Source organism: Hippopotamus amphibius, chromosome 3 (genome assembly GCF_030028045.1).
Source record: "Hippopotamus amphibius kiboko isolate mHipAmp2 chromosome 3, mHipAmp2.hap2, whole genome shotgun sequence".
NCBI classification, from domain to species: Eukaryota; Metazoa; Chordata; class Mammalia; order Artiodactyla; family Hippopotamidae; genus Hippopotamus; species Hippopotamus amphibius.
Window position 1 is genome coordinate 55,880,541 of NC_080188.1, and position 27,159 is coordinate 55,907,699.

General features: G+C 35.4%; 1 protein-coding gene across 1 annotated transcript in view; it reads left to right on the forward strand.

Annotated features, from left to right (window-relative positions):
* ARHGAP24 (Rho GTPase activating protein 24) overlaps positions 1 to 27,159 on the forward strand; it is a 476,239-nt gene that overhangs the window by 193,728 nt on the left and 255,352 nt on the right. The window contains exon 3 of the mRNA XM_057728038.1: positions 24,685 to 24,772. Coding sequence (XP_057584021.1) covers positions 24,685 to 24,772 — 88 coding nt within the window. The remainder of the gene's footprint in view (positions 1 to 24,684; positions 24,773 to 27,159) is intronic.

Here is a 27,159-nt window from a genome sequence, read left to right on the forward strand (position 1 = left end):
TTCTGTCCTTATTTCGTATCCTATCTGAGCAGATTTTGGTTGATTGCAATTGTCTCTCTTTTTTTTTTTTTTTTTCAATTGTCTCTTTTTTAAGATTGAGAATTTCTTGGGTGGTCCTGACAGATGTTCAGGAACCTTGTAAACTCTCACATCAGCACAAACTTCAGTGACATCAAGAACCATACAGAGACATGTACACAGATGTGTAGTATATGTACATGTATAATAAAATGAGGACTCCAGCTAAGTGAAAACATGTGATAAGTGGATTTAATAAAATTATTTTTTGAAAGCTGATCATCCAAACCATCCACAGTGTGGTAAGATCACACTTCCTTCATGTCTTGTCTGAGAGGACAAAATAACCAGACTTTGGGACCTAGTTCCTCAGTCTAAAGAAGGCCATTCAAAAGTGCATCAGTCCGATGGTGCATATTTCTCCTTCTGAAAGGTTATTTCACCTCTACTCAACTCCAGTCGGCCTGTGAATACGTCTCTCTCTCTCTTTTTTTTCTCTCTCTCTCATCATAACATATATGTGTGTAAAATGTACACACCCATGTGTAATAAAGCTTCTCTCTTTATGCCTCTGTTATACATGAGGATATAGATGAAGACTGAGGAGGAACTTAAAAAGGGAAGTATACTTTTATATTTTGGTGAAGACAGAATGAAATAGAGAAGTGAGACAAGTTTTTAACCTGTACTTCTCTTTTTTCAGCTAAGAGAGACAGATGTACATTATATTTGCACAAATGTAGTTTTCTTAAAATTAGGATAATGCATACATTAAAATGATGATTTCAGATTGCTTCCTAGCACCATAGTAAATAGATGTCAACCTTATTAAGAATTAATAATTTATTGATATCTGCTTTAATGATATATATTTCTTGAATGTATTTTAACTGAAATACTTCAATATTCATTCACATAGTGTTTTTATAGATTTTAAATAATTATAGGAAAAGATATATTTTTAAGACAAAATAAAAATAATTAGTCCCTTTCAATTTTTTAATTTTTTTCCTATACAAATTGTCAGTGAGTTATTCAGTGTAATACAAATAGCAAAAACAAAAAATGTTTACTTTTTGTTTTGTCTTGTTTCCCTTGGGAGTTTGTGAATTTTGATACACTATAATTGAGATTGTTTTCAGGATACACAACTGGATTGTCAAGATTAAGTTCACGTTTAATTTACAGCATCATTTGTATACAGTTTTGAACATTTAAGCTCAGCTTTCATTATTGTGAAAATGTAGGTGATGCTTACTTTAATGTGACATTGGCTTGTGTATTTGTGTATTGAAGTTCAAGTATCTCCAAACCCATACCCACCCAGCTTCATTAACAGCATGTGAGTAAGCATAAGCAGAATTTTAACTTCATATAGGTGACCCTCAAAGCCTACACTTTGGGTCTGAAAAGTGTAAGATGTGTTCAGTGTGATGAAAAAGACCCATTTTCACTCTGTGTAAGACTGATTTGGTTGTGGATGGAAAGAGGTGTGGGTCAGAAGCTGCCAGTAAGAGCATCAAAGAGACCCATGTGAAAGGAAAGGTCATGTGGGGGAAAAAAATAGAAAAGAGAAATTTGCATATTGACAGGATAAGGGGAAAAATGAATAAAAAATAAAAATCCAACCAATGTTATAACTGAGACAATCAGGTCATTGGTGACAAAAACTGAAGCTGTGAAGAAGGAAATTTAATTTTTCATTTATGTTAAAAACATCCTATCAAGGCATTGTTCTATTTGAATAATTAAAATGAAAGTTGCCTGCTCACCAAGAGCCTTTGTTACATAAGGAATTCATTCACATGCTTATTTATTTATTTATTCATTTACGCATTCTACAAATATTTTTGAATACTTTCCATCTGAAAGACACTACTATTTTCTCCGCTTGGAGTGTGACAGATATTGTGGAGAGGCTTGCAAAAATGCATCATATTCATAACTCCTATCTTTGAGCATGTTACTTAGATGAGGATAAAGTAAAAGAAGAATTGGGCATCCTTGTTAGGAGAAATTCACAGGATTATTGCATGGCATGCGGTAGATCAGTCTGCCTGGAGTAATGTGTGGAGAGGATGCCACAGGACAGGGAGTTCAGGGTCACTGGGGTGAGACTGTAGGTGAGCCTGAACACCAGGATAAGGATGAAGTACTGTTTAAGGCTGACTTGCCTGGCAGCAGTGGGAAGCCCTCCAAGCCCAGAGAGCACCAGTGACACTGAATGTTTTAAAAGTCAGGCTTATTGGGGTTTACATACAGTTATGTATTCATCACCACAATCTAGGTATAGAATTGTTACATCATGGCACAAAAATTCCCTCATGCCCCTTCATAGTCTTTCCCACCCTCATCCTCAGCCCCTGGGAACAAATGATATTTTTTTCTGTTCCTGTAATTTTATCTTTTCCAAATATAAATGCCATCTATGGCATGTAGCCTTTGAGCCTGGCTTCTTTCCTTAAACATAATGCATTGGAAATTCGTCCATACTGAGCTGTGTTTTCCGTAGCTCCTTCTTTCTTATTGCTGAGTAGTATTCAATTGTATGGATGTACCATAGCTTGTTTATCCATTCACCTGCTGAAGGACATTTGGGTTATTTCCAGTTTGGGGGTGATTATGAGTAAATTCACTATATACATTTGCATACAGGTGTTTAATAATGCACTTTAATATATCTTCTTCCCACTGTTTTAGCTTCCAGCCCTTGAGTCAATAAAACCATTTTTTCTTCAAGTTCAGGTTTTTTTTTTTTCTTTGTTTTCTCTTTATTATTTTTAGGGGGGTACACCAAGTTCAATCATCTGTTTTTATACACATATCCCCGTATTCCCTCCCTCCCTTGACCCCCCCCTCAAGTCCCCCCCACCCTCCTCGTCCCAGTGCTCTAAGGCATCTTCCATCCTCGAGTTGAACTCCCTTTGTTATACTCCCACTGGCTATCTATTTTACAGTTGGTAGTATATATATGTCTGTGCTACTCTCTCGTTTCATCTCAGCTTTAAAAATGAATATGTGAATGGATTAAACTAGTATTATCCAACCCCTTATTTATGAGTTAAAATGTATTAATGGCTGTGAGAAAATGTTTTAGAAGGTACCTATGGAATGGAAGCCACAAGAAAAATAAGAGAAAATGAGGCAGTGACAGGGGAAGTTGGGAAGTATTTAAAAGTAACTTTTTTACTCAGCCATAAAAAAGAATGAAATTGAGTTATTTGTAATGAGGTGGATAGACCTAGAGTCTGTTATACAGAGCGAAGTAAGCCAGAAAGAGAAAAACAAATACCATATGGTAACTCATATATATGGAATCTAAAAAAAAAAAAAAAAAAAAATGGTACTGATGAACCCAGTGACAGGGAAAGAATAAAGATGCAGATGTAGAGAACAACGGACTTGAGGGCACAGGGTGGGGGGTGGGGCTAAGTGGAAGCTGGGACGAAGTGAGAGAGTAGCATTGACATATATACAACTACCAAATGTGAAATAGATAGCTAGTGGGAAATTCCTACATAACATAGGGAGATGAACTCGATGATGGGTGATGACTTAGCGGGCCAGGGTAGGGAGGGTGGGGTGGAGTCACAGGAGGGAGGGGATATGGGGACATATGTATAAATACAGCTGATTCACTTTGGTGTACCTCAAAAATTGGCACAGCAGTGTAAAGCAATTATATTCCAATAAAGAGCTTTAAAAAAAATAAAAATTAAATAAATAAATAAATAAATAAATAAATAAAGTAACTTTTCCCAAATGGGCCATCACAAAATGCTGAATGTATTGTCCATATACTATGCATAAGGCAATGTACTGTGACGTGTGGAGGGATTAAAAGTATGATACTCAGTTCTTTATCCTCAATTATTTAAAAATATTTTTAAAACTTTAATTAATACCTGACACTATATTACACATATATTTGTCTCTCCCTCATTACAAAGTAAAATCTACAGACAAGATGTGCTTTTTGTTTTATTTTGTATTTTCTTTATGTTTTTTTTTTTTCAAGACTATGTAGGGTTTATTCCAGAATGCAAGGTTAATTTAACATCCAACAATCAATGTAATTCACCTTACTAACAGGATAAAGGAGAAAATCCATACAATCATTTAAGTAGATGTAGAAAGAGCATGTGACAAAATCCAATGTCCATTCATGATTAAAATTTTCAGAAAATTAGAAGTAGTAAAGAACTTCCTCAGATGAATAAAGGCCATCTATAAAACACCTATGGATAGCATCACAACTAACAGTGAAAGATTGAATTGTTCTTTCCTAAGATGGGAACAAGGCAAGGGTGCCACTATCATCACTTGTATTCAACATGGTTCTGGAGGTCCTAGCCACAGGCCTTGGGCGTATAATGAAGGGCATGTGCAGGGCTCAGTAAATTCCTCTTCATAATTGATTGATAATTATCAGGTACATTTCAGAAAGGGTGTAATTCTCTTTTCTCCTGTAAGTGCAGGTGCATTACAGGTCCTATCAACCCTGTTGTAAAATCAAGGACATGGCAGGATTTTTTCAGAGGCCTCTTACTCTCCTCTTGGGGCTTCACGGCACTTCCCAATTCTTTACTTTTATCAATTTCACTTTTCGTGAGCCTTCGTCACTCAAGCCTTTCATGCCCCACGTTGGGCGCCACTTGCCAAGACCAGCTCAGCGACTCGAGGTGAGTGACGGGTGCCGCAAGCTTAAAGAAAACACAGACACAGATTGAAGAGAAAGATGGGACCGGGGGACTCAAGACCTCTAGGATCAAGAGCCTTTATGTTTGTTTTTAAGCACTGTATTTTCGACACCTATAAAAATGTCTGGCATGTAGTGGAGCTTAGCAAATATTTTTGAAAGTATAAACAAGGAGATAAAACATTATAAAAGAGTAAGAACCATGGTAAGTTAATTTGATTGATTGATAACGTCAGTGACCAATAAGTGTTAAAAGTTTGGAGTGTGTGGGCAGTGTTAAATAGACTACTATTAAATAGTTCCTAAATAGTTATTAAATATTTCCCAAGTAGTTACTTAGAAGGTGGAGGAGAAGTTTGCTCTTGAGTTCCCTTTAGATTTTGTTGCTTCTTATGATGAATGTACCTACTCTTCACATTTAAACCATATTTCAGTTAATATGAGACCACATCAGATGCAAAACGTACAATTGGTTTATGCACCACTAAGTAGAGTTAAACACTGGAATTTAAATTATGATCTTCCATTGCCCATAAAATGTATCCCAATTAAAAGATGATGTTAAATGCCAAATTTCTAATTATAAAATTAATTAAATATGAAATTTTTGCCAAGTTTTAATAAGGTGATATATTTAAAAATCCTTTGTAAACTATAAAAATTTACATAAATGATAGATACTATACTTTATTCCAAAATTTAGTTTCTTGACCCAAATTAACACAGAAACTTAGCAAAGAAAAATGTATGAATACATACATAATATACAAAAAAAGACATATATACATTTAGGTTAAATCATTACTTGAATGAATATAAAATTATTACTTGCATGTATATAGAAGTTCATATGAAAAGTGACCATATACTCTCTGGAAACAACTACAATGTGGTCAGAACACTTGCAGGGTTCGCAAAATTGTAGACTCTTGATTGAATTACATTGTTTAGCTATAAAAGATCATAGTCCAGTATTTTTAAAAATTAGCATGTTTTTTGGCTACTTACCATGTGCAGGCATTGTGTTAAGCTGTTAACAGTTCTATAAGTCAATTGCTAGTATTATAGATGGAGAGATGGAGGCATAGAAAGGGTGAGGAACTTGCCCAAGATTGTTCTAACAAGGAGCAGAGTTTAGCTGAAAAAAAGTCAGTCTGACTCCCAGAACTTACGCTCTTAACTTCTACTCAGTGGTTCTTCATGTGGAGCATTGGGTTCATGCACCATGCTTGAACAGTTAATGACAAACTAGCTTGGATTCAGAGCTGTCCGTATGGATGATGGGGTGCTTGGACATGAATTTTTCTGAATGGATGAACAAGATATAGGACTTAGTGTGGGCATAGTAGCTGTCTTCAAAGATGTCAAGAGCCAGAGGGCATTATCAATCAAATGTTTGGCAGGGCAGCAGAGATTCTCAAGTGTCAGATTTTAGTTGGCTATGATGTAAATCTGAGAAAGGACCAGAGGCTACCATTGTGGAATGAACTTCCTCAAGGTGCAGTAAGTGCCTTTTCATTGGAGTGTTCAACGGAAGATGGATGAAGACAGAATTGAGGTATTTTGTAAGAGAATGAACTGAGTAACTTTAAAGTACTTTCCAGCTCTAAGATTATGAGGTATGTAGATGTAAAATCAGATTAGGGGGCAGATTACATCTCAAATTTCCATTAGGAAAATTATTTCCCTGATGGATCCCAAATCTGTCAAATACTGCATCTGTTGAATCACTGGGTATATTTTAAAGACAATTTGATAAAATATATTTTCTTGATTATTAAATAGGAATGGCTGAATATACTGTGGAATTTTCTAGTTAAGTATAAATGCTAACATAAAATTTCACCAGAGTCTACTTTTAATTCAATATTTTTCAATGACTAACAGTCATTAATTTATTTTTAAAAATCTAGTGAAAACAGATTTTCACTAGACATGAAACATTTCACTGAAACATATGCTCTTCAAAAGATTCTTTTAAAGATGTATTAGGAGTTCCTTTGCTTATATTTTTAAAATTCATATTTCTTTCTTAATACCACTACTATAATCCATGCAAGGAAATATTTTTACAGAGTTTGTGGTTAAACAGAATGCAGAAATACGAATGATTTGCTTGGACTTTTTGTTTTCCTCACTAGAGAAATTTGGAATCCTTCCTTATGCTTCCTGAATTAGTATTTTATTTTGACTATCTAAGAGATAACTGTTATCTCTTTAACTTTTATTTTCGCTATGTCTAAAAAAATATTTCCACTAAGATTCTTAATACATTGAAGGTTATAATATAATATAATAACTGTAAAATACAACTAGATTTAAATTCAGATTTTAGATCCTGAGAAAGTACTGGACGAACACATAAGTAATCACAAACTGATCCCCTACAGGTTTTTATTTTTCATTAAGAATAGAAATCGTTGAAAGATAATTTCTAACCTTTGGACATATGTGTAGGACACAAGCTATATTTTCTTCAAAAACAAGAAAATCTAAAGCATATTAGTGAAGTTGGACAGTTTATTGTCTTAGCCAAAAATTAGATTACCGATGCCTCTGCTACAAGAATGAAAGTGGATTAACTCAACCTGGAATGAAAAGGAGACCAGCATGACTATTGCACCCTGAGTTCTGAATATCTGATTTATGTCTAAATTAATTAATTTTATTTTTTTTTACTAAAAAAGGAAATAGTCATTTTTTCCCCTGATCTGCACCTGCCTGTTGTTGGTAGGTGGCATGATGGTGGGCGTGAGCTGAGGAAATTGTTGTTTAGGACTCTGACTAGTTTCAGGTCAGAAGCTTGCTGGTTTTCATTTCCTAGTTTGCCAAAGAAAAACTCCTGGGACGATGAATCTGAAAGCTCACAGATGTATCAAGCCGTATCTTGCTCAGGCCTCATTTATTCTTCAACATATGTTATTTTGAGTAACATTATATATGTATGTGCAAGATCACTTTTCAACACGCATTGTTCTACTAGACTATAAATATAAATAATAACAGGCAATGTGTATTGAGCTAAAACTCTGTCCTGTACCCAGTGAATTACCAAATTAGACTTAGATGAAAGACAATCTTAATAATGGCTACTATTCACTGATGTCTAACCATATATCAGTTACTATGCTAGACACTTCATATGCATAATTTTATTTAAACCTATAAACAACCCTCTATAGCAAGCTCTTTTTTAGATGCGTTTTGCTAATGAGGAAACAGAAGTACAAATGTTTATTTTCTCCAACTCATATGTCTAGGATGTGAAAGTCAGAATTTAAAACCAGTTTGTCAGAATCTCAAGCCTGTGCTCTTACTTTACTGTCTTTCTCTACTTAAAATAATCCTAGTGAATAATCCCTACCTTCCTGCCTCCTTATATCATGGTGTCTTCGTTGGAAAGAAGGCTAAAAGTCAGGAAGTTTGAGGGCACACATTCTTCCTATCAACTCCACCACATGATTTCTCAGGCCATGTTTGCATTCCTTTGATAAAAGGGAGCTCAATTCACCTAATAAAACCAGTTTTATCCTTGAGTATCTATTTTTATTAGACAAAATGAGTTATCTTGGGAGAATAAGAGAAAAAAATCATCTTTTCTATAGTGTGTCACAATTTACAATTGCCACATGTCTGATTTAATTTTAATCTTCAAATCATCCTCTGTGTTAGTTCAAGTATGTACTATATTATAATTATCCCTATTTTATAGATAATGGAACTCACCAAAAGATTAGATGGCTTCATGCATTCAATAAACTTTTTTCTGTACCTTCTATATGCCTGTTACCTTCTAAACTATTGGGGATAGAGAAATAAATAATATATAGCTCTACTCTTGAGGTCTGTAGAGACCATGACATTTTAGGGACTCAAATTCCTTCAGTGTAACTTCTGTGCTTTCTTTTTTAGTACTGAATTGTCATCACCAGAAAAAATCAAGTAGTACTCCTTGTGATGTTATGGTTTTCTGAAGATTTCAAAGCTCTTGTAAAATGGTGGTGTTCTCCAGACATTTGTAGGAAGAGTATTCTAGGAGAGTGCTACACACACAAACACACACATACACACACACATATACATGTGCATGTATGCATATTCACTACACACAATTATGTCTGGAATTAAGCACTTATCACTTTGTAGCTTTGCAATTTAAGAACGCCATTTTTTCAGCCATACAAGTGTAAAGAAATAGAGAGGAAGATCATACAGGATGTTTTATAGCCAAGTTTGGAAGTGCATCACTTCTGCCTATCTACTAAATCAAAACTTAGTCACATGATCTCACCTAGAGACAGCCTTACCTGGAAATGAAATTTTGCAGTGTGCTCAGGAGGGAAATGAAATGGTTGTGTAGATATAGTATTGGCTCTTTCACTTGATTTAAAAGTTAATTATTAATATTATAGTAGATTACAGGAGAGAAATCATCTGATTATTTCTATAAATACAAAAAAAGGTTTTTAATAAAATTTAACACTCATTCATGATTTTAAAAAACAAGACAATTCTTAGCAAATTAGGAATAGAAGAGAAGCTCCTGAAAGTGAGGAAGACTAGCTTATGAAAAATCTCTAGCTGTCGTCAGAATTAATGATGACACATTGAAAGCATTCCCTTTAATACCAGAACTAAGTTAAGAATATTTGCTACTATCACATCAGTTTACCAGTTTATTAGTGGTTCCTTGTCAGCACGCAGTAGGATGAAAGAAAATGTTTAAGGATTAGAGAATATACACAACAACTGCTACTACTTACACACAATATGCATGTCTAGAAACTTCCACATATCTTACAGATAAGAGAATTTAGCAAGGTCAATGTATACAAAGTCGATATATATTTTCATAAACTAGCTGTAAACAGTTCAAAAACATGTTTTAGGTGCCATTTGAAGAGCATCAAAATATACAAGGTAGATCAAAATATATACTAATATAAATATATAATATAAACTGTGTGTATAATATACAACAGTATATATACAAATTCAGATTTTTATGTATATACACAGATATAAAAATATGCGGATGATAATCATTTGTGGAAAGACATGAGAAAAACCTATATTAGAGGAGATGTATAGCATGCTTAGGAATTGGAGGTCTTAATCCTGTAAAGACTCTATTAATATTATAGAAGGTTTAATATTGTAGGAAGTCAAATGATCCATGGATTCAATGCAGTGCCAAGAAATATCCCAACAGGATATTTTGGAGGGCAGTACAGAGAAGCAGGTTCACATTTATATGGAAGTGTAAATAGCCAAGAATAGGTATGACATTTCTGATGAAGGAGAAAGAAACAAGAAGACTCACCATGAAGGTATAATCATTAACATAGTGTAGTACTGGCGCAAGGATACACAAATTGTTCAAATGAGCAGAATAAAGAACTTAGAAATAGATCCTCATGTTTGTGAAAAGTAATAACAGGGATGACATAGGAAGATCAGTTGGGAAAATACAGATGGCTCAATAAATAGTTCTGGGATTATTGTTCACCCTCTCTACTGAATCATTGCCAGCAGCAAATAAATACAATCTGTTATATCCTTGCCTAAAACAAAATAAAACAAAATACAAGATACCTTGGTATCTTCATCCTTCTTTAGCTACTAATTCATTTGTCTGATCTCCTTCACATCAAAACATTATTATTATTATTATGCATTTAAAATTTATTAGTATAAGAAGTATTATTTAATACATGATACCAAGAAATGTAAGTTAATGAATTTGAAAAGAAGAAAAAATAAAATCCAAATAAATCAAAGATTTAAGGAGTAAGAATGCTACAGCTAACACAACTTTATGAATATAACGCTTCTTCTTGCCCCAATATAAACGAAGCTAAAAATCTAAAGGCAAATGGAGGGTTTCCCTGGTGGCACAGTGGTTAAGGATCCGCCTGCCAATGCTGGGAACACAGCTTCGATCCCTGGGCTTCGAAGATCCCACATGCTGAGGGGCAACTAAGCCCATGTGCCACAATTAATGAGTCCGCTCACTGCAACTACTGAAGCCCGCGCACCTAGAGCCAGTGCTCTGCAGCAAGAGAAGGTACCTCACTGAGAAGCCTGCGCACCACAACGAAGAGTAGCCCCAGATCACCACAACTCGAGAAAGCCATCGCACAGCAACAAAGACCCAACTGCAGCTAAAAAATAAAGACAAATGGAAAAAGTGCTTAGATACAAAAGAGCATTAAGATCTTTAATATATAATTAAGAAGAAATTGATGCATCAGATTTTTTTGAAGATTTATCTATAATAACTGCCTCCAATTTCCCATCTCAGTTTCTCTCTTGAATCCAGTGGAATTAGACTTGCCTTTCTACCGTTTCATGGGCACTGCTTTTGTTAAGTTCACCAGTAGCTTCTTGGCTAAATCCATTAGTCAGTTTTCTAGTTATGCTCCCACTTGACTGGTCAGGAATGTTGGATACAGATGAGCATTCCTTGGAACACTTTCTTGGTGGTCCAGTGGTTAAAACTCCAGTGGTTAAAACTTCCACCTCACAGGGGGCATGGGTTTGATCCCTGCGCAGAAACTGACTCCACATGCTCTGTGGTGCAGTCGGTAAAAAAAAAAAAAAAAAAAAAAGAATCCTGTGTCAGCCCTTATACTTCTCTGGTTCCTCCTCAGCCATCTTTCTGGCTTCCTCTCTGCTCTGCTGTAGGTCCTTTAGATATGGGTGTGCCCTGGGGTTCTTCCCTTGGTTGCTTACCTTAACCAGTCTACACATTCTTTTTAGGTTACCTTCATTAATTTTTTGACTTTAAATGAAGTTTATAGTCTGATGACTCTCAAAACTAAATCTCTAGCTGAATCTGTCTCTGGAAATTGAGGCTCATATAATCAACTTCCTACTTCTCATTTTCCTGTATGTCTAATGGCCATTTCAAACTGAATACAGACTAAGCTAAACTTTTAATTTCTCCCCAAATCCTTTCTCCCCTCCTCTATTTTCCCCATCATAGTATGTGAGACCATCCAGTGCTCCAGTCCTTGTTTCCTTTCCTTATTTCTCTTTCCTTAAGCCACCCACCCAACACAGTACCAACTCCTCTTTATCTCTAAGAGATAACCTAAATAACATCATTTTTCTTCATCTTAATGGCTACTGGTCTTCACTATTCTGATAGTCTGGGCTTCTGCTTCCATTCTTGTCCCTCTGCAATCCATTTTCTAGTCAATAGTCAGCGTGTTCTTTTGAAAATACAAACCAGATGATACTATGCTCAAAATCTTTCAATGGCATCTCATTGCACTTAGAATAAAGATCCAAACAGTCAACATTAGCTTATAAAGCAAGACCTGATCACCCCTGCCTTCCTTTCAGACATTGCCATTCTCCCTTTCATCTTCACTTGAATGGATTTTCTTAACATTCAGATCTCAGCTAAAATGTCACTTGCTCAGAGAGGTCTTCTCTGAACAGTCATTCCAAAGTAGCCACCCAAGCACTTTCACAGATAACACCCTATTTTAATTAACTACACAGTACTTTACATCATTTAATAATTCCTTTGTTATTTAAAATGTATTTATATATGGGTGGATGTATGTATTTCTTCCTTCATTAAAATGTAAGCTTCATGAGAACAGGGACATTGTCTACTTTCAATGCTGCTGTATCTTTAGCATGCAAAGCATCCTCTGACCTAGAGAAGAAATGCAACAACAATTCATGTTGCATTATGATCGTATCATTGTCATGCTATCTGGCTGGCTGCATACTTGTGTTTTGTTACAGTGCTTTCTTTGTGTAGGAAATCAATGCATGTTAAAACAGCTATCAAAAACAACAACAATTTCTACTTAGTGTATTTTAGAAGTAGAAAGGCCATTATATTAATTTTAACTATGGCAAATTAAATTAGATTTTAATTGGATTACTATATTTTCTCTAGTCGATCTGACAGAGGCATGGTGAAAATGAATACTTTGAATTGAAGCACTTTAGTTCTTAGTTATAGAAGCCAAGTCAATATTTTTAAGATAGAGAAAGAAATCAATGACATTTGAGTAGCTTGGGGCAGAAGCCAGGAAAACACATTGTGTGATATTGTATGAGAACAACTATGAAATCAATAGAACTTCTGAGATTAAAAATATTAGACTATTGAATACAAAAGTTTAGTCACTGATGTTTTCCCTTGAGATTATTTTGCTAAGCTAGAAGAGTAGTTATCTTCCAAGGAAGAACACATTTAAATTAAACATATTCACACACACATTATCAAAGAAAGTTGGATATGAAACAAAAATGCTTTAAAATTGTGCCTAGGCTCATACTCCCTGCAGGTTCTTATCTCCAAGTTGTCTTAGCACATGTAGAATATCATGTATAGAGCCCATCAGCTATATCTTTAACACTATGAGTGAATCAACTCAAACTCAAACATAAAATGGTTTATTTTTATATCAAAAAAGTAATATTCTTGCAATATAGACATTCTGGAGAAAAAAGTATAAAGAATATTTAAAACTCGAATTGTATAGTGTTAATATTTTTGTGAAACTTTTTTCTCTGTATATTGTTTTCATTTTAAATTTAATTTCTGAGTAGATAGAACATTCATTTGATTTCAAAATCAAAACTCTGTTAAACGTTTACATTGAAAAGTCTTATTGCCCATCCATCCTTATTCTCCGCTCCGCAGACACTCTTTAGATGATAGATAGATGATAGATAGATAAACTACTTTTTGTAACTGAAATATGGTCGTTTTACAATACTATATTAATTTCAGGTGTACAGCATGGTGATTCAATATTTTTATAGATTATACTCCATTTAAAGTTATTATAAATATTGGCTATATTTTCTGTTTTGTATGATATATCCTCAGAGCTTAATTATTTTATACATAGTAGTTTATACCTCTTAGTCCCCTACCCCGTCCTGTTCCACTCCCCTGCCCTCTCCCCCCTAGTAACTGCTAGTTTGTTCTCTGTATCTGAGAATCTGTTTCTGTTTTGTAATGTCCATTCTTGTGTTTTATTTTTCAGATTCCAGATATGTGATAACATACAGTATTTGTCTCTCTCTGTCTCATTCATTCCACTAAGCATTACCTTTCAAGTCCATCCATTTTGTTGCAAATGGCAGAATTTCACTCTTGTATATGGCTGAGTAGTGTGTGTTTGTGTGTGTGTGTATGTGTGTGTGTCTGTGTGTCTGTGTGTGTGTGTGTGCGTATGTACAACATCTTTTTTACCCACTCATCTGCTGATAGGCACTTAGGTTGCTTCGATATCTTGGCTATTGTAAGTAATGATTCCGTGAACACTGAGGTGCACTTATACAGATAACTACTTTGATTAGTGTCATGTGTATTCTTCCCATGATTTTTTATGTGAGGCAAATACAAATATATGTTCTTGTTATCATTTCTTTCTTGTTTAAAATATAGCATAGTGATGCTTATTTCTAAATCAAGCTATTCTTCTTTCTCTCTATAATATATCCCATAGAGAATAATTACTATATGTATTTTCATATATTTTTTTAATAGATATAGCTTATTTTCTTTTTATGGCCGCATAATATTCCATTACACAGATATATCATTGTTTATTTAGCCAATTTTTCATTGATGGACACTTGAGTTGTTTCCAATCCTGTTATTATAAACTGCTGTTTATAAAGCTAATGACCTTGCAAATAAGCCATTTCTTATGTATGTGGTGTGATAAATAGTATCAATGTGCCCTGTATAAATTTTACCATATTCCACCAGTGAATGAGAGTAATATTTTCCTTAGCAACAGAATATGTTGTTAAACTTTTGTAATTTTGCAAAAGCATATTATCTTTACAGAAATAAATATCACACTGTATTTGCAATTTCAGCACCATATTTTAAGGATTACATAGAATATAATTAATTGTAGGTCAAAGAAATAGAGGCATGCCAAGAAAAATAGATGTCCAATAAGCCAAAGGAGATTTTTTTTGTAAAGTTCAGAATGCCAAAAGCAGCTGTATGATTAAGTCCTACATTGCCTTTTTCCTGCTAGTGACTTTTTTCCTCTCAGTTAAATTTTTCAGTTTTAGCATTCAAATATATGGAAAATTATTAAACTGACTATAAAATAATTTTACTCAGTTGTTAAAAAATTAGCAAGATCGCTTTACTCAGCATCCCAGCTTATTTTGGTATTATAGATTTAGCTATTACACAGTTTCTTCCAAGGTTAAATCTAGGTCTTTTCCACTTTATTTTTTAAACACACAAAGGGCTTATTAGTTAATTAAGGTAAAGGGTTAAATGGAAGTTTTAATTATTAACAACTTTCTGATCCATTCATAATGGCTTATTGGACCCTTCTCTTTAGGGCTCCAGATTTTCCCGTAATGAACATTATATAGCTATGGCTGTTTTTGCTCTATATATTTCTCTTTCACAATAAGACATCAACTCTGAAATCTTTTTTTTTTCCTTTTTCTTCTCCTGCCATAGACTTAGCTTCAAATCTTTGGCATTTACCACCCCCTGAGCAGCTGACATTTATTTCTCTAATTGAGAAATAATAATAAATGCTGTAAAATAGCATATGCTGTTGGACATGAAATAAAAGGTCAAGGTCCTAGTAACTAGTTAAGGGGGGTTAGCTGTTGAACTTGGTCATTTCTGAATAAGGACTCTTACTTACCCTTGCCACAGATATTCTGTCCTGGAATCCCAGGACATGAAGGGACACTGGTTTAATCAGTTCCTCCTATTGAGAGTAGAGGGTTGGATGAGGAGGGGTTTTCTTTAGCTGCCACCTGTTTGAACCTCTTACACACTGCGATTCTCCCCCCAAATCACTGACTAATTAAAATTTAGGCACCACTTACCAGCACTTGAGAATCAGCAGTGGACTCCTTTCACAACTGTCAGCTGTTTATAAGCTCCTCCTTAGGGGTCATCAGAAAGTTTGTTTCAAAGTCTTTGCATGTATTTGTTTCCTTTGGCTGCCATGACAAATTACCACAAACCTGGTGGCTTAAAACAACAGGAATTTATTCTCTCACAGTTCTGGAGTCAGGAAGTCCAAACTGTAGGCAGGGCCAGGCTGCCTTCAGAGTCCAAGGTGTAGGCAGGGCTGGGCTCCCTTCAGAGGCTCCAGAACGGAACTTTCCAGTTTCTGGTGACAGTCAGCATTCCTTGGTTTGTGACTGTGTCATTCCAGTCTTTGCCTCCCTTTTCCAATCACCCTCTCCTCTGTGTGTGCATCAGATCTCCTTCTTTCGAGCTCTTGTAAAGGCACTTGTGAATGTATTTAAGGTCCACACAGATAATTTAGGATAACTCTCTGTTAGGCTCCTTAACTTGATCATATCTGCAGAGATCCTTTTCATGATAGAATAACATTGCCAGGTTCCAGGGATTAGGACCTGATATTTTTGAGTGGCCAATATTCAGAGTATTGTACTACATTTAGATATGTTCTAGAACTATCTTCCATAGTCCTTACTACAAGGCAGAAGCCAAACTTTGAGACTCCAAAACACTCCTTTTCAACCCTGCCTTCTACTGTCATTTTTCTTTGCTTTAAAAATATATTTGTATATTTTTTTCTTAGTACACAGTAATGTGCTCATTATTTTAATTTTTTTAAAAAGTGAGAAAAACTTAGCAAAATAAAAATTATCTATGGCCTGGCTATCTGAAGATAATCTATATTAACATTCCATTTTTTCTAAGCATTCTGGCATCCTCAACACACAGTATATACTAAATATATGTTTGATGAATAAATAGGTAAGTTCATGAAGGAGTAAATCACACTGCAGCTTTCCGCATGTAAAGAAATCTGGCTAAGGAGGTGGAGCTTGGGTTTACAGAAGGTCAAGTTGCATCTCTGCACTTCACCAGCTGCATGCCTACTCAACTTATTTATGCTTCAACCTTCCTTCTATAAAATGGATGGTGGTAACTGTACCTCCACATACAGTGTTTTAGAAGATTAAAATGTACAGCAGAGTGTTGGCATGTAGTAAGTCTCAGTGGGTGGTTAGCTGTAATGATTCAAGATGGAAAAAAGGGATTTCATTCTGAAGGGAAGAATTTGGAGGAGAAATTGTTGGTGGATAGATTTGGTGTCAACAGTTGGATTTTTTTTTTTCTTCCAATTACAATCTTTCAAAAATGGCATGGGGCACCTTAATAAAGGTTATGAGATGTTGTGGGGAAATTGTGGATGCCTATGGTATTGCAGAGGGATTCATCTATTAGATAAGCGTGAGAAAAGTAACTTCTAAGGTCTCTACCAATTTTGAGAGTGTAATTATAGAATTTTAGTTTTAGGATAATAATGTGTTCCTTTTTCTACATTTCCAGTTTGTTTTTCCCTCTGTGGTCAAGGAATTTCTCCATTTTCCAATGAATTAAAAACATGTAGGCAGATAGGAATGATCTAAATGTAGCTAGGATGATAATCTGTGTTTCCAGGGAGAATGTTCATTTAGAAGTACTCCATCAGGGAAGAAATTCATGAACTTCCTCTGTTCTGTCCAGAGGGGGAGTTCACATGGGGCAAGAGATCCTGTGTCTAAAAGTAAAGACTTAGAAGCTTTTAAATAAATTGCATCAAAACATTGCACATTTTTTCTATCATAATTAATGCTGTCCTATTAGCTTCCTAAGATCTGAACATATGTAATAGTATTATGCAAATGATGTTTTAAAATTAGAGTGAACCGAGAATGACAATGCTTCTCAAGTGCTAAATCTGCACTTTAGAATACAAAGCATCAAGATAAGACATCTGTATAGAGAATTTTTTCTGCTTATTCAGTAATTATAAAATAGTCTCATGTTATTATGTTTATCATTGTTAATTTAAATAATGATTTGGAAAGATTATATGTTTTACTTGCTTTGATGTGTTTTATTAGCTAAGAAAAAATAGTACATTCTACAGAGTATACAGCTTTATTAATACTATGCTATCTTTTCTATAATTCATAACAGTGCTTAGGTCAGTGTTCCCCAAACAGTTTGCTTATTAGAATTACTTTATTAGATCCTAAATTTTGAACCAATTTGCAAGTCTCCCCTTCTCTTATCTCCCTGGCAGCACCCCAGAAATCATTATAACCCACTTCGGAGGCTAAGAAGAAACGATAACTATTTATAAAAATTCTTCAAACTGCTTTAAATAACAGTAATTGATTAAAAATAAGAACATGAATTGGGTTAATAATTAATACAAATAAGTATTTGGAATCTACTGTGCCAGTCTCTCTGCTAGGTGCTGCCTGAGCTTTATTTCCCTCATGTATAAAATGAGAGACACCCAATGACACAGAGTCCCTGGGCAAATTAATGAGATAAGTGGCATACACATTTGCTTCGCCAAGTAATGTGTTGAGAAATGTTCGCAGTCATCATCAGTGTCATCCTGCTGTGCTATTTGTGAATATGATTGTCAACCAGAGCTTTATTTGTTTTAATCTAGTCTTCACGGACATGATAGTGAAAACTGACTGCAAATTCTCTAATTAGTTTACCTCCCTGTTCACTCAACTAGATGATAATACTAGCAGATGTATTTTGAACCTTTACCAGAATCATCTCATTATTTGGAGATTAGCAAAACATGGACCCCAAATATCTTTGAGACTTCTGGGATATAAGAAAAACTTTTTTAAAATAGTAAAAGCAGCTAAAAATACTATGTACCTAGCATTTTTCTACAAACTACACATATATTAGTTCACAGTTATAAAGTAGATTCTATTTTTATCCCATTTCAAGGAGGAACATGAGGACTAGAGAGGATAAGTGCCTGAGTCACTTGGCTAATGGGGGGGGGGGGGCGGTGAGTGGGTATCGGAACCGAGGCAGCTTGACTCCAGAATAGATTTACTTAGCCACCGACTTCATTGTCATTGGTAGATTGGGATATGGCTGGAACACTTGCGGATACAATTTTATGTTTTTTATAAGCACATAGTATCCCATTTCCTTTTCGTAACCGGGGCTTCCCTGTAATAGGTTGTTTTTGTTTTGTTTTGTTTTTCAATTTTCTGCCTTCCCTGAGTGATTCTCAGATCCAGGAGTACAAGGACATTAGTGCACTTTCTAACCATTACATTCTCTGTGCCTAGGACAGGGCCTGCCACATGCCGGGTATTATTTAATAACTATTTGTTGAATGAATTAATGAAGTTACTTGCTACAAAGAAGAAAATCACACCAATCTACTCTATTAAAACCTACTCTATTTTACTCATAAAAATTGTTGAGTAATATCTATTTCACCTTGATGCAATTTTCAAACTTCTGTCTAGTCAAATTAAAAAGACACATACATTGTCAAGCTGAGACTTTGCCTGGCTCCTTGTGATGATCATTGTTCATGCTGGAAAAAAAAATCTCATTATTGTGCCTATGAAACTAACAAAGCTACTGCATATGCATACATTTTTCCAATCCCAATCCCAGAGAATAATATCACCATGCTTATTTTCAACAGCATCTAGCCTTATCCCAATATCTTGTGGTTTTGGCTCAGTGATCTGATATTAACTAGAGATGAGCAGCTTTTCTAATAGCAATTTTAGCTGAAACAAAATACTAGTATGGTTCTGAATTATGTTTCTTTTGCCAACTCTTTGCTGTTGGCAATAAAAGAAATTAACATATTATCCCATTTTGAAATTTTAAAGATCCTTTATGAAAGGGATATTCCCTATAGGGGAGAAAAATAAGTATAATTCCATTCTGAATACACTGATTAACTATTGCCATGTAATTATTGCCATATGTAGTGAGCCCCTGTCAAAAAGAGTAATCCCCTTTCTTGTACTTGAACCTCTTCTCTCTGATCATCCAAAGTTTGCAGTGAGATATATTGAACATCATGGGTTAATATGCCCTTTCTGAAAAAACTCAAGAATATATGCACCCTGGCTATTTTGTCAATCAAGATCCCCAGCAAGAAATCAATGGGTCTATCTCAAAAGGTGTAATTGAAGAGTGTGTGATAAAGAAATTATTTACAATTTGTTGGAAAGGCTCATGGAAACAAAAAGGATAGTGAAAAAGTCCTGGGACTAAAAACAGAGAGGAACCCATTACCACTCTGGCCTACTGGAACCCAGAGAAGTCTTCAGGTTTAGGAGATGTGGACTAACATAGTCAATGCAGTTGGGTCAAAGTGCTGCCTAGCATGGAGGGAGACAGGTCAGTAGTTATCTTGGCTTCACTCTGGTGGCCTTCTGACCTCCTGCTGTGGCCTGTTGAACCCAACCTGAAGCCAGAGGTCAAGAGAGCCTGGTTTATGCAATTTGTAAAGATTAGTCTCCTGGGGTGCAGAATAGTGATGGGTAGATGGACGATATGGAGGACAAATAGAGAATACCCAGCATAGCTACTAACAGAAAATTAAAGAATTGAGTTTGGGCTCAAGAGTATGGGCTTCATAGAGCTGGAATCTTCCTAATTCCCCATTTCTAACAAGAAGCATAACCTTTCTTTCAGATATACAGAAGAGAAAAACTGAAGTCATCTTTGACTCTTCCTTCTTCATTCCCTGAGTTAAAGCTATGACCAGTTTCTTTCATATTTCCTCCAGACAGATCTCTAATAATTCATCTCTAATGCAAATTTATGCCATTTCTACTGCTGACACCTTTGTCTTGACTTTACCATCTTATGTCAAGTGAATTGCTTCACTGTAACAAATTTCTATGAGGCTGCTATTTTTAAATCTCCTCCTGCTTTGCTCAAGAATCTACTCTGGTTCTCAGCTGTCATGGACATCAAGTGCAATGTCCTCTGCCTAGGGTTCGACTTCCCACAGCATGCCCTTGACATCACCAACAATCCTTACTTCCTAATTATTCCTCTGCATGAATCTTCTCCTTAGTCTAACAGGCTCTGCACATATGGCTGTAATTACTATTTCGCTGATGCTATTTCCTCCACTTGGGAAGATTACCCCTAGCTCACTATATCTTAAAACTTTAAGTTCCTTTAAAAACCATTTCCTTCATATTATCTTTCCTAACTAATCAGGTTGCCCTTATGGCATTCTCTTCTTAAACTTTTATTACATATGTTTTGTTTTTCAACATACTTTGGCACTTACTTGTTCAATAGTTATATACTGTGTTATTCTTCTATTGAGAGTAGAGTTTATTTCTTTCACATACCTCACATCACCTGAGATAGTTCTAGAAATAGTATCTGACATATGGTAGTGTCTCAATACATTATGTTTTAATCAGCTGGGGCACTTGAATTACATTTGCTTATTAGTTGTTTAGTTCGTTAGTTTAGAGCAACTCTCGAAGAATTAACCAAACCCACACAAATAGTGCATACTTTTTGACTACTGATTTCTCTCGTAGATATTTGTCCTAAAGAATAAGTTAAGGGCAAGCTCAAATATTTAACTTCATGAATGTTCGTAAAAATGTTATATATGATAACACAAAAAATCATAAACACTTTACAATAATAGAGGATGCGAACATTTGTATATTTGAGCAAATACTGTACTATACTATTTAGCTTTTAAAAATTAGGTAGATTATTAAATTGACATAATAACAAGACATGACTTAAGTTTTGAAGCTGATAATATTTTGACTACAATTTTTGTAAAAATTACTGTATATGTTAATACACACATATACATAAATACATACAAATATGGATAGATGAATATTGTGTTAATGTTGGTTATCTATGTTCATGGGTAAATTATAGAGTTTTTGTTTATGTGCATTTTCTGATGATTTGTACATTGCAAAATACTTAGAAGATAACTACCACAATTAACACCCTTCTCTTAGTTATGGATTTTAACTGCTTGGTTTCTGTACAAGGTGATCAAGTTAGTTGTTTCAATTAAGTGACTTTATTTTACTTACTGAATGACTTAATGAATTAACCACAGTAAAGATTTGTCAGTTACAGTATACCCGGCCCTAAACATTGTCTACTGATAAATAAACTATTGTTTTTACATCACAATTTGTTTGGAAAACTGTCAAATGTAAAAAATGTCAACTTTAAAAATGAAAATTTCAGCCAGAAGTAACTACTTCTCATTTACAAAAAAGACAACAAAGGATAGCATTATTCTGTCTTTTAATTACCAAGTGAGATTGGTTGGGATTTCATGGAGGGGAACAGTTTATGCAGAAGAGTGGTTTGAATTCCACTTATAGGACACATGTACAGTTTAAGATCCTAAAGAAAGCCTGAAGACATAGGATTAAATGAGTCATGCATGCACACAAACACACATGCATGCAGGAATGAACGTTGTATCTGTCTAGGTTAGGTGGTATGTTCTAAAACTGAGCTAAAATCACACATTTAATTATTTCACAAAAGCATTTCAGTAAGTAAAATAAACTAGTAATTGAAACAATTGATTTTATTACTCTATATAAACCTCTCTACAAAAGGTCTTAATTATAATGAATATTTTCAAAGTCTTAGTAGTTTTTTAAATTATTAAAAAAAGACCAGTAAGTAAAACGGAATCCATAATCAAGAGGACACTAGGTATGATGAGAAGGAGGAAATTTTACTTCCTGGAGGAGGAAAACAAAGGCAGTTCCTCCCACACCTCACCCTGTAAGGCACAGACAGATGGGGAGGGACCCTTCTAACCTCTAACTCCTTGGATTTTAGTTAGGGATTGCTATATTTTATCACTCTAAGCCCAGAAGGAGGGACAAATATGATGACTGTAATTTTCTGTGCCAAACCAGGTAGAATGAAAGTTGTGTAAAATATTATTTGAGCTAAATATTGCTTCAGGCTGTGACAATGGACAATATAATATAGTGGACAAGAGTATAGACTTGAATCCATCATGCTTGGTTTTGAATACTGGGTTCACTGCGCTAACAGTTCTCATTCACTCAGCAATACCCTTTTTTTAAACATTAACCCTATGCCAGGTGAAGTGCTAGGGTTGGCAGTAGCTTAGGGTACAAAACACACATTATATTTGCTCTTTTATAGTTTAATGATGGAGATAGACATTAATCAAATAATCTTGCAAATAACATAATTACATACAGTGGTAAATCAGTCTAAAGAAAATTAAGGAAGCTATGTGAGTATATTTTAGATGTAGTCAATCTGAAAAATGGGTATAAAACAACCAGAGAAAGAATGTAGTCCTAAGGTAAATGACAGCATGATGCCATTTATAGAAGGACAATTAGCTAGATCATAGAAAGCATTGAAAGTGTAAGACCGGAAAAATTAGTGTAGAGGTGTAGGTGGAGCCAGACCTCCCAGAGCTTTATTCTAAGACAAAGGAAAGCCGTTGGAGATTTTAAGCAGGAGAGTTGCGAGATCAAATTTCTGTTTCTAAAGATCACTCTGACCACATTTTTTCACATTAAGAAAAAAAATGAATTAAAAGATGTTCACATATTGAGGGGAATTTAGTGAATTGAAACTTTCCAGATGAGACAACAGTCTCTTAGACTAGGGTGTGGTGGTAGTAAAGATACAGTAAAGATAACGACTGCTAGGTTTCTGGCTTTTGCAACTATTGCAAGATGGTGCTGAGTTAGGGAATACATAAATAGGACCTGAATTAATTGCATTTTAATTTGACTAAATTTAGTTTAAGATGCTTTTGAGATATCCAAATAGAAATATCAAATAAACTCTTGGATATGAGAGTCCTGGGTTTGAAATATTAATCTGATATTCTTTGCCTTATAGTCATTAATAAAGTCACAGTCATGGGTGAGATAGCTTAGGGAAAGAATGTATAAAGCCAGAAGAGAAAGAATCATTGGATAAATCTCTGAAAAACTCTAATATTTAAAGGCCAATTAGAGCCAGCAAAAGAGACTCAGCCAATGGAAAAGTGAGAGGAAAACCTGGAGAAAACCAAGACACCAAGTAAAGAAGGCACTTCAAGAAAGAGTGGTTGGGAATTCCCTGGTGGCGCAGTGGTTAAGAATCCGCCTGCCAATTCAGGGGACACAAGTTTGATCCCTGGGCAGGGAAGATCCCACATGCCGCAGAGCAGCTAAGCCTGTGCGCCACAACTACTGAGCCCGAGTGCTGCAACTGCAGAAGCCCATGCCCTGCAACAAGAGAAGCCACTGCAATAAGAAGCCTGCACACTGCAATGAAGAGTAGCCCCCGCTCTCTGCAATTACAGAAAGCCCGTGCGCAGCAATTAATTAATTAAAAAAAAAGATCCAACAGGATAAAAAGAAAAAGAAAAAAAGAAAGAGTGGTTAATAGTGCTAAATGCTCCTGAGAAGCCAGGTTCATTGAGAATTGAAAATTGTCAAGCAGGCAGCTTGTGAGAGCTGTGTAATTGGAATTAGGGGTGCACAAACCAAGCTGCAGTGGATCCATATGAGGAAATAGATACAGTTTGGACAACTCTTCGCTCAGCAAGAAAAAAAAATGAAAGGAGAACTGGAGGGGGAGGGGGAGTCAAAGTACTTTTTTAAATAGGATCGAGTTTTAGATATGACTCTGTGCGGATGAAAACAATCCACTAAAGAGAAGGAAGTCTAACGCAAAAGAGAGGAGATAATCAAGAGAAGCCTATGGCAGCATTGGCTAAGTTATTGAATGTCTCTGCCTTGGTTTTCACAGCTATAAAATGGGGAAAAATAATGCCTACCTTATAATATTATTCTCACAAATAATATTATGTTGATTGATGCTCAGTAAAAAATTTTGGCACACAGAATACATTTAATACATTGGTGCTTAAAATGAACTCGGCACCTAACACAGTGTTCTATGTGTATTAGGTGCTCAACAAATATTTGTTAAATGTTGAATGAATATGGTGCTGTTACATGGTTTTGGATTGGATGGGAATATAAATGGTTCTAATGCATATCACTGTGCCCTGGGTTCCAGACGCACCTTGGATAGTCACTGACGGTGATGGTGTGCCATAGCTGCCATCTGATGATGTTGATGTTTGGGGTGTTTGTGTTCACAGGGTACTATTTTTCTGCCTGGAAATAAAGTCGTTGAACATCCCTGCAATGAAGAGAGCCCAGGGAAGTTCCTTTTTGAAGTAGTTCCAGGTAAGATATTTTTCTGCTTTGATTCACTTACTGCCATTGCATGTTGGTAAAGGTGAAGACCAGTCAGAGAGCCTTTGTTCTTCTTGAGTCATGGCTAAGAGCATTAATTTGCGGAGGCAAGGGTCAACATTGGTTAGTATTTACACAGATAATGATTCCAGGTTCGTACACTGGTACAAATAAACACACGTACACACATACACATGGCCACACAACTATTGGATTTCCATTTGTCCATGAGACTCCAGAGCTGACCAGAAGTCATGGCACAGCACCTGTAAGGGACGATTGGAGACAAAGGTGATTTTACAGTGCTCTTGTGCTATGGAGTTTGACCAGGTGTTCCAGGTAGAATGCCTTGCCCCGCTGATTCACTGTTACATTTCCTTACAAAACTGCACCTTTAAGGAGCCTTTGCTATAAAAAGAAAACAAAACAAAAACCCTCCTTCAATGAATTGACTAAGGATTGCAGTTCTGCACCTCAGTGTTGCTCACAACCAACCACTTCCACATGTTTGGATGTCTCTGCCAAGTCATCAGATCCTGCAGTTACATTTCTTCAACATCTGTCCATTTTTTCAGGCAGCTGCATCCACCCCTCTCAGAATACCTGATCTCCACTTAAGTCTGACTCACCCAGCAACACTCTTTTCAAGGCTGTGATCTACTTCTCTGATCAGTTTGTTAGCCCTTCTTTAACACTCAGTGTAAGAGAAAGGGAATTAGGAATGTGGTTTTCATAGCTTTGGCTCTGACTGACCCAGTTAATGTGATATTAACATTGATATAATCACAGCCTAGGGTGAGTGTGAATTTATTTGTGTGCCTAATATGGAATGCATATCAATAATGCTGGTACAAAGGCTATCAATAAAACATTTTCTCCAGATTCATAAATGTTGGGAATCTAAAATGTGAAAGCGTATTTTTCCCCCTCAATGAAAACAGCTGTAGCTCTGGGTTCATCTGGCTCACAATGGAATCCATGACTAAATGTTAATTAATGCAGCTGAAGTGCAGAAAGGTTAGTCAGATGCATTGTGCTATTTGCTTCCCCCCAGGGAGAACATATTGTAAGAAACCTGAATCTTGTTTGCTCTATTAAAATCTTTTTATACTTACTTCTTAGTGGAATACCCTATATGGAACCAAATTCCAGATGTTGCGAAGTCTTTGAAGTATCAGTAGAGGAAATTTCTTTCACTATTTATTCTCAGACATTAGGCCTGTGGGGTTTGAAATGAGTGTGATATTAAACTGACAGCTTTGATTCTTTATTTTCAATAATACTAAAGGTCTACTTTCCCATGCAGTCTACTAAATGTGTAGAGATTTCACGTTTTGGTGAAGATGTTCTGATATACCGTAGGTAGATATTGTCAAGACTATTCTAGAAAGAGTTGTGTCTTCAAGCCCAGGAAATCACAAAACCTCCCCTCTAAGGTTGCAGTTCTAGGGTATATGTTTCTAGTGCAATACATGATGTAATGGCTTTTAATGAGCAAAGCTTAAGGAGTTTAAGACTGTGTGGTGTGGAATCTGTAGGTTGTCATTCCCAAATGAATTTTATCTTCTCAAGGAAGTTCAGGTTGGCTGCAGTAATTATGGAAGTCAACATATCAATACTATGCCCATAGCTCATTTGAAAAGATGCTTCCTGAATTATTAATGCAATATGTAGTAGCCTCTAAATTAGGTTTTATAATTCTGAATCATCCTGTGGAGTGACAAAAGAATTGTGCCAAATGCTTCTTTAAAGAGAGAGTTGGAAAAACGCTATGGCTACATTGAGAATCTACTGTTTGTGCCGTTAATCTTGGTCATCAGGGTTTTGGTGGGTCTCTAACATTAGGATGGAATTTCCAGGCAAGTGTTTCTATGTTTGTATGAGAATGTGGGGATTGGTATCACATGATTTTAACCAATTTTTGCAAAATCAAGATTACTTAGGGATAGCATAACACTTGATTTATCTTTGCAAATGAGAAAGAATATTTTCTGATTATTCCATTTGTGTGATATTTTGACATAGAGAATCTGGTAAATAGCGTTTTCACTTGTCAGAAAATACAGGAAACAGAAAGGATTGGAGAAATGTGGTCAATGCCTTGTATAGAACCTTCTGCAGGACTGCCTGTCCGCAAATCCTCATAACATACTTATGCTACATAGGCTTTCTCTGTGGAATTCTCTCAATCATCACTTCTGAAATCCCATCCTGCAAATGATACTTATATATCCAATGATGCTCTCTTTATGGACAAATACCTCAAGCCCAACTACCCAAGGTATAATCAATGAAAAAATATATATGTATAGATATACACATGTATATATGTATATATATAAACAAAATATATAATGTATATTTATATACGTTATATA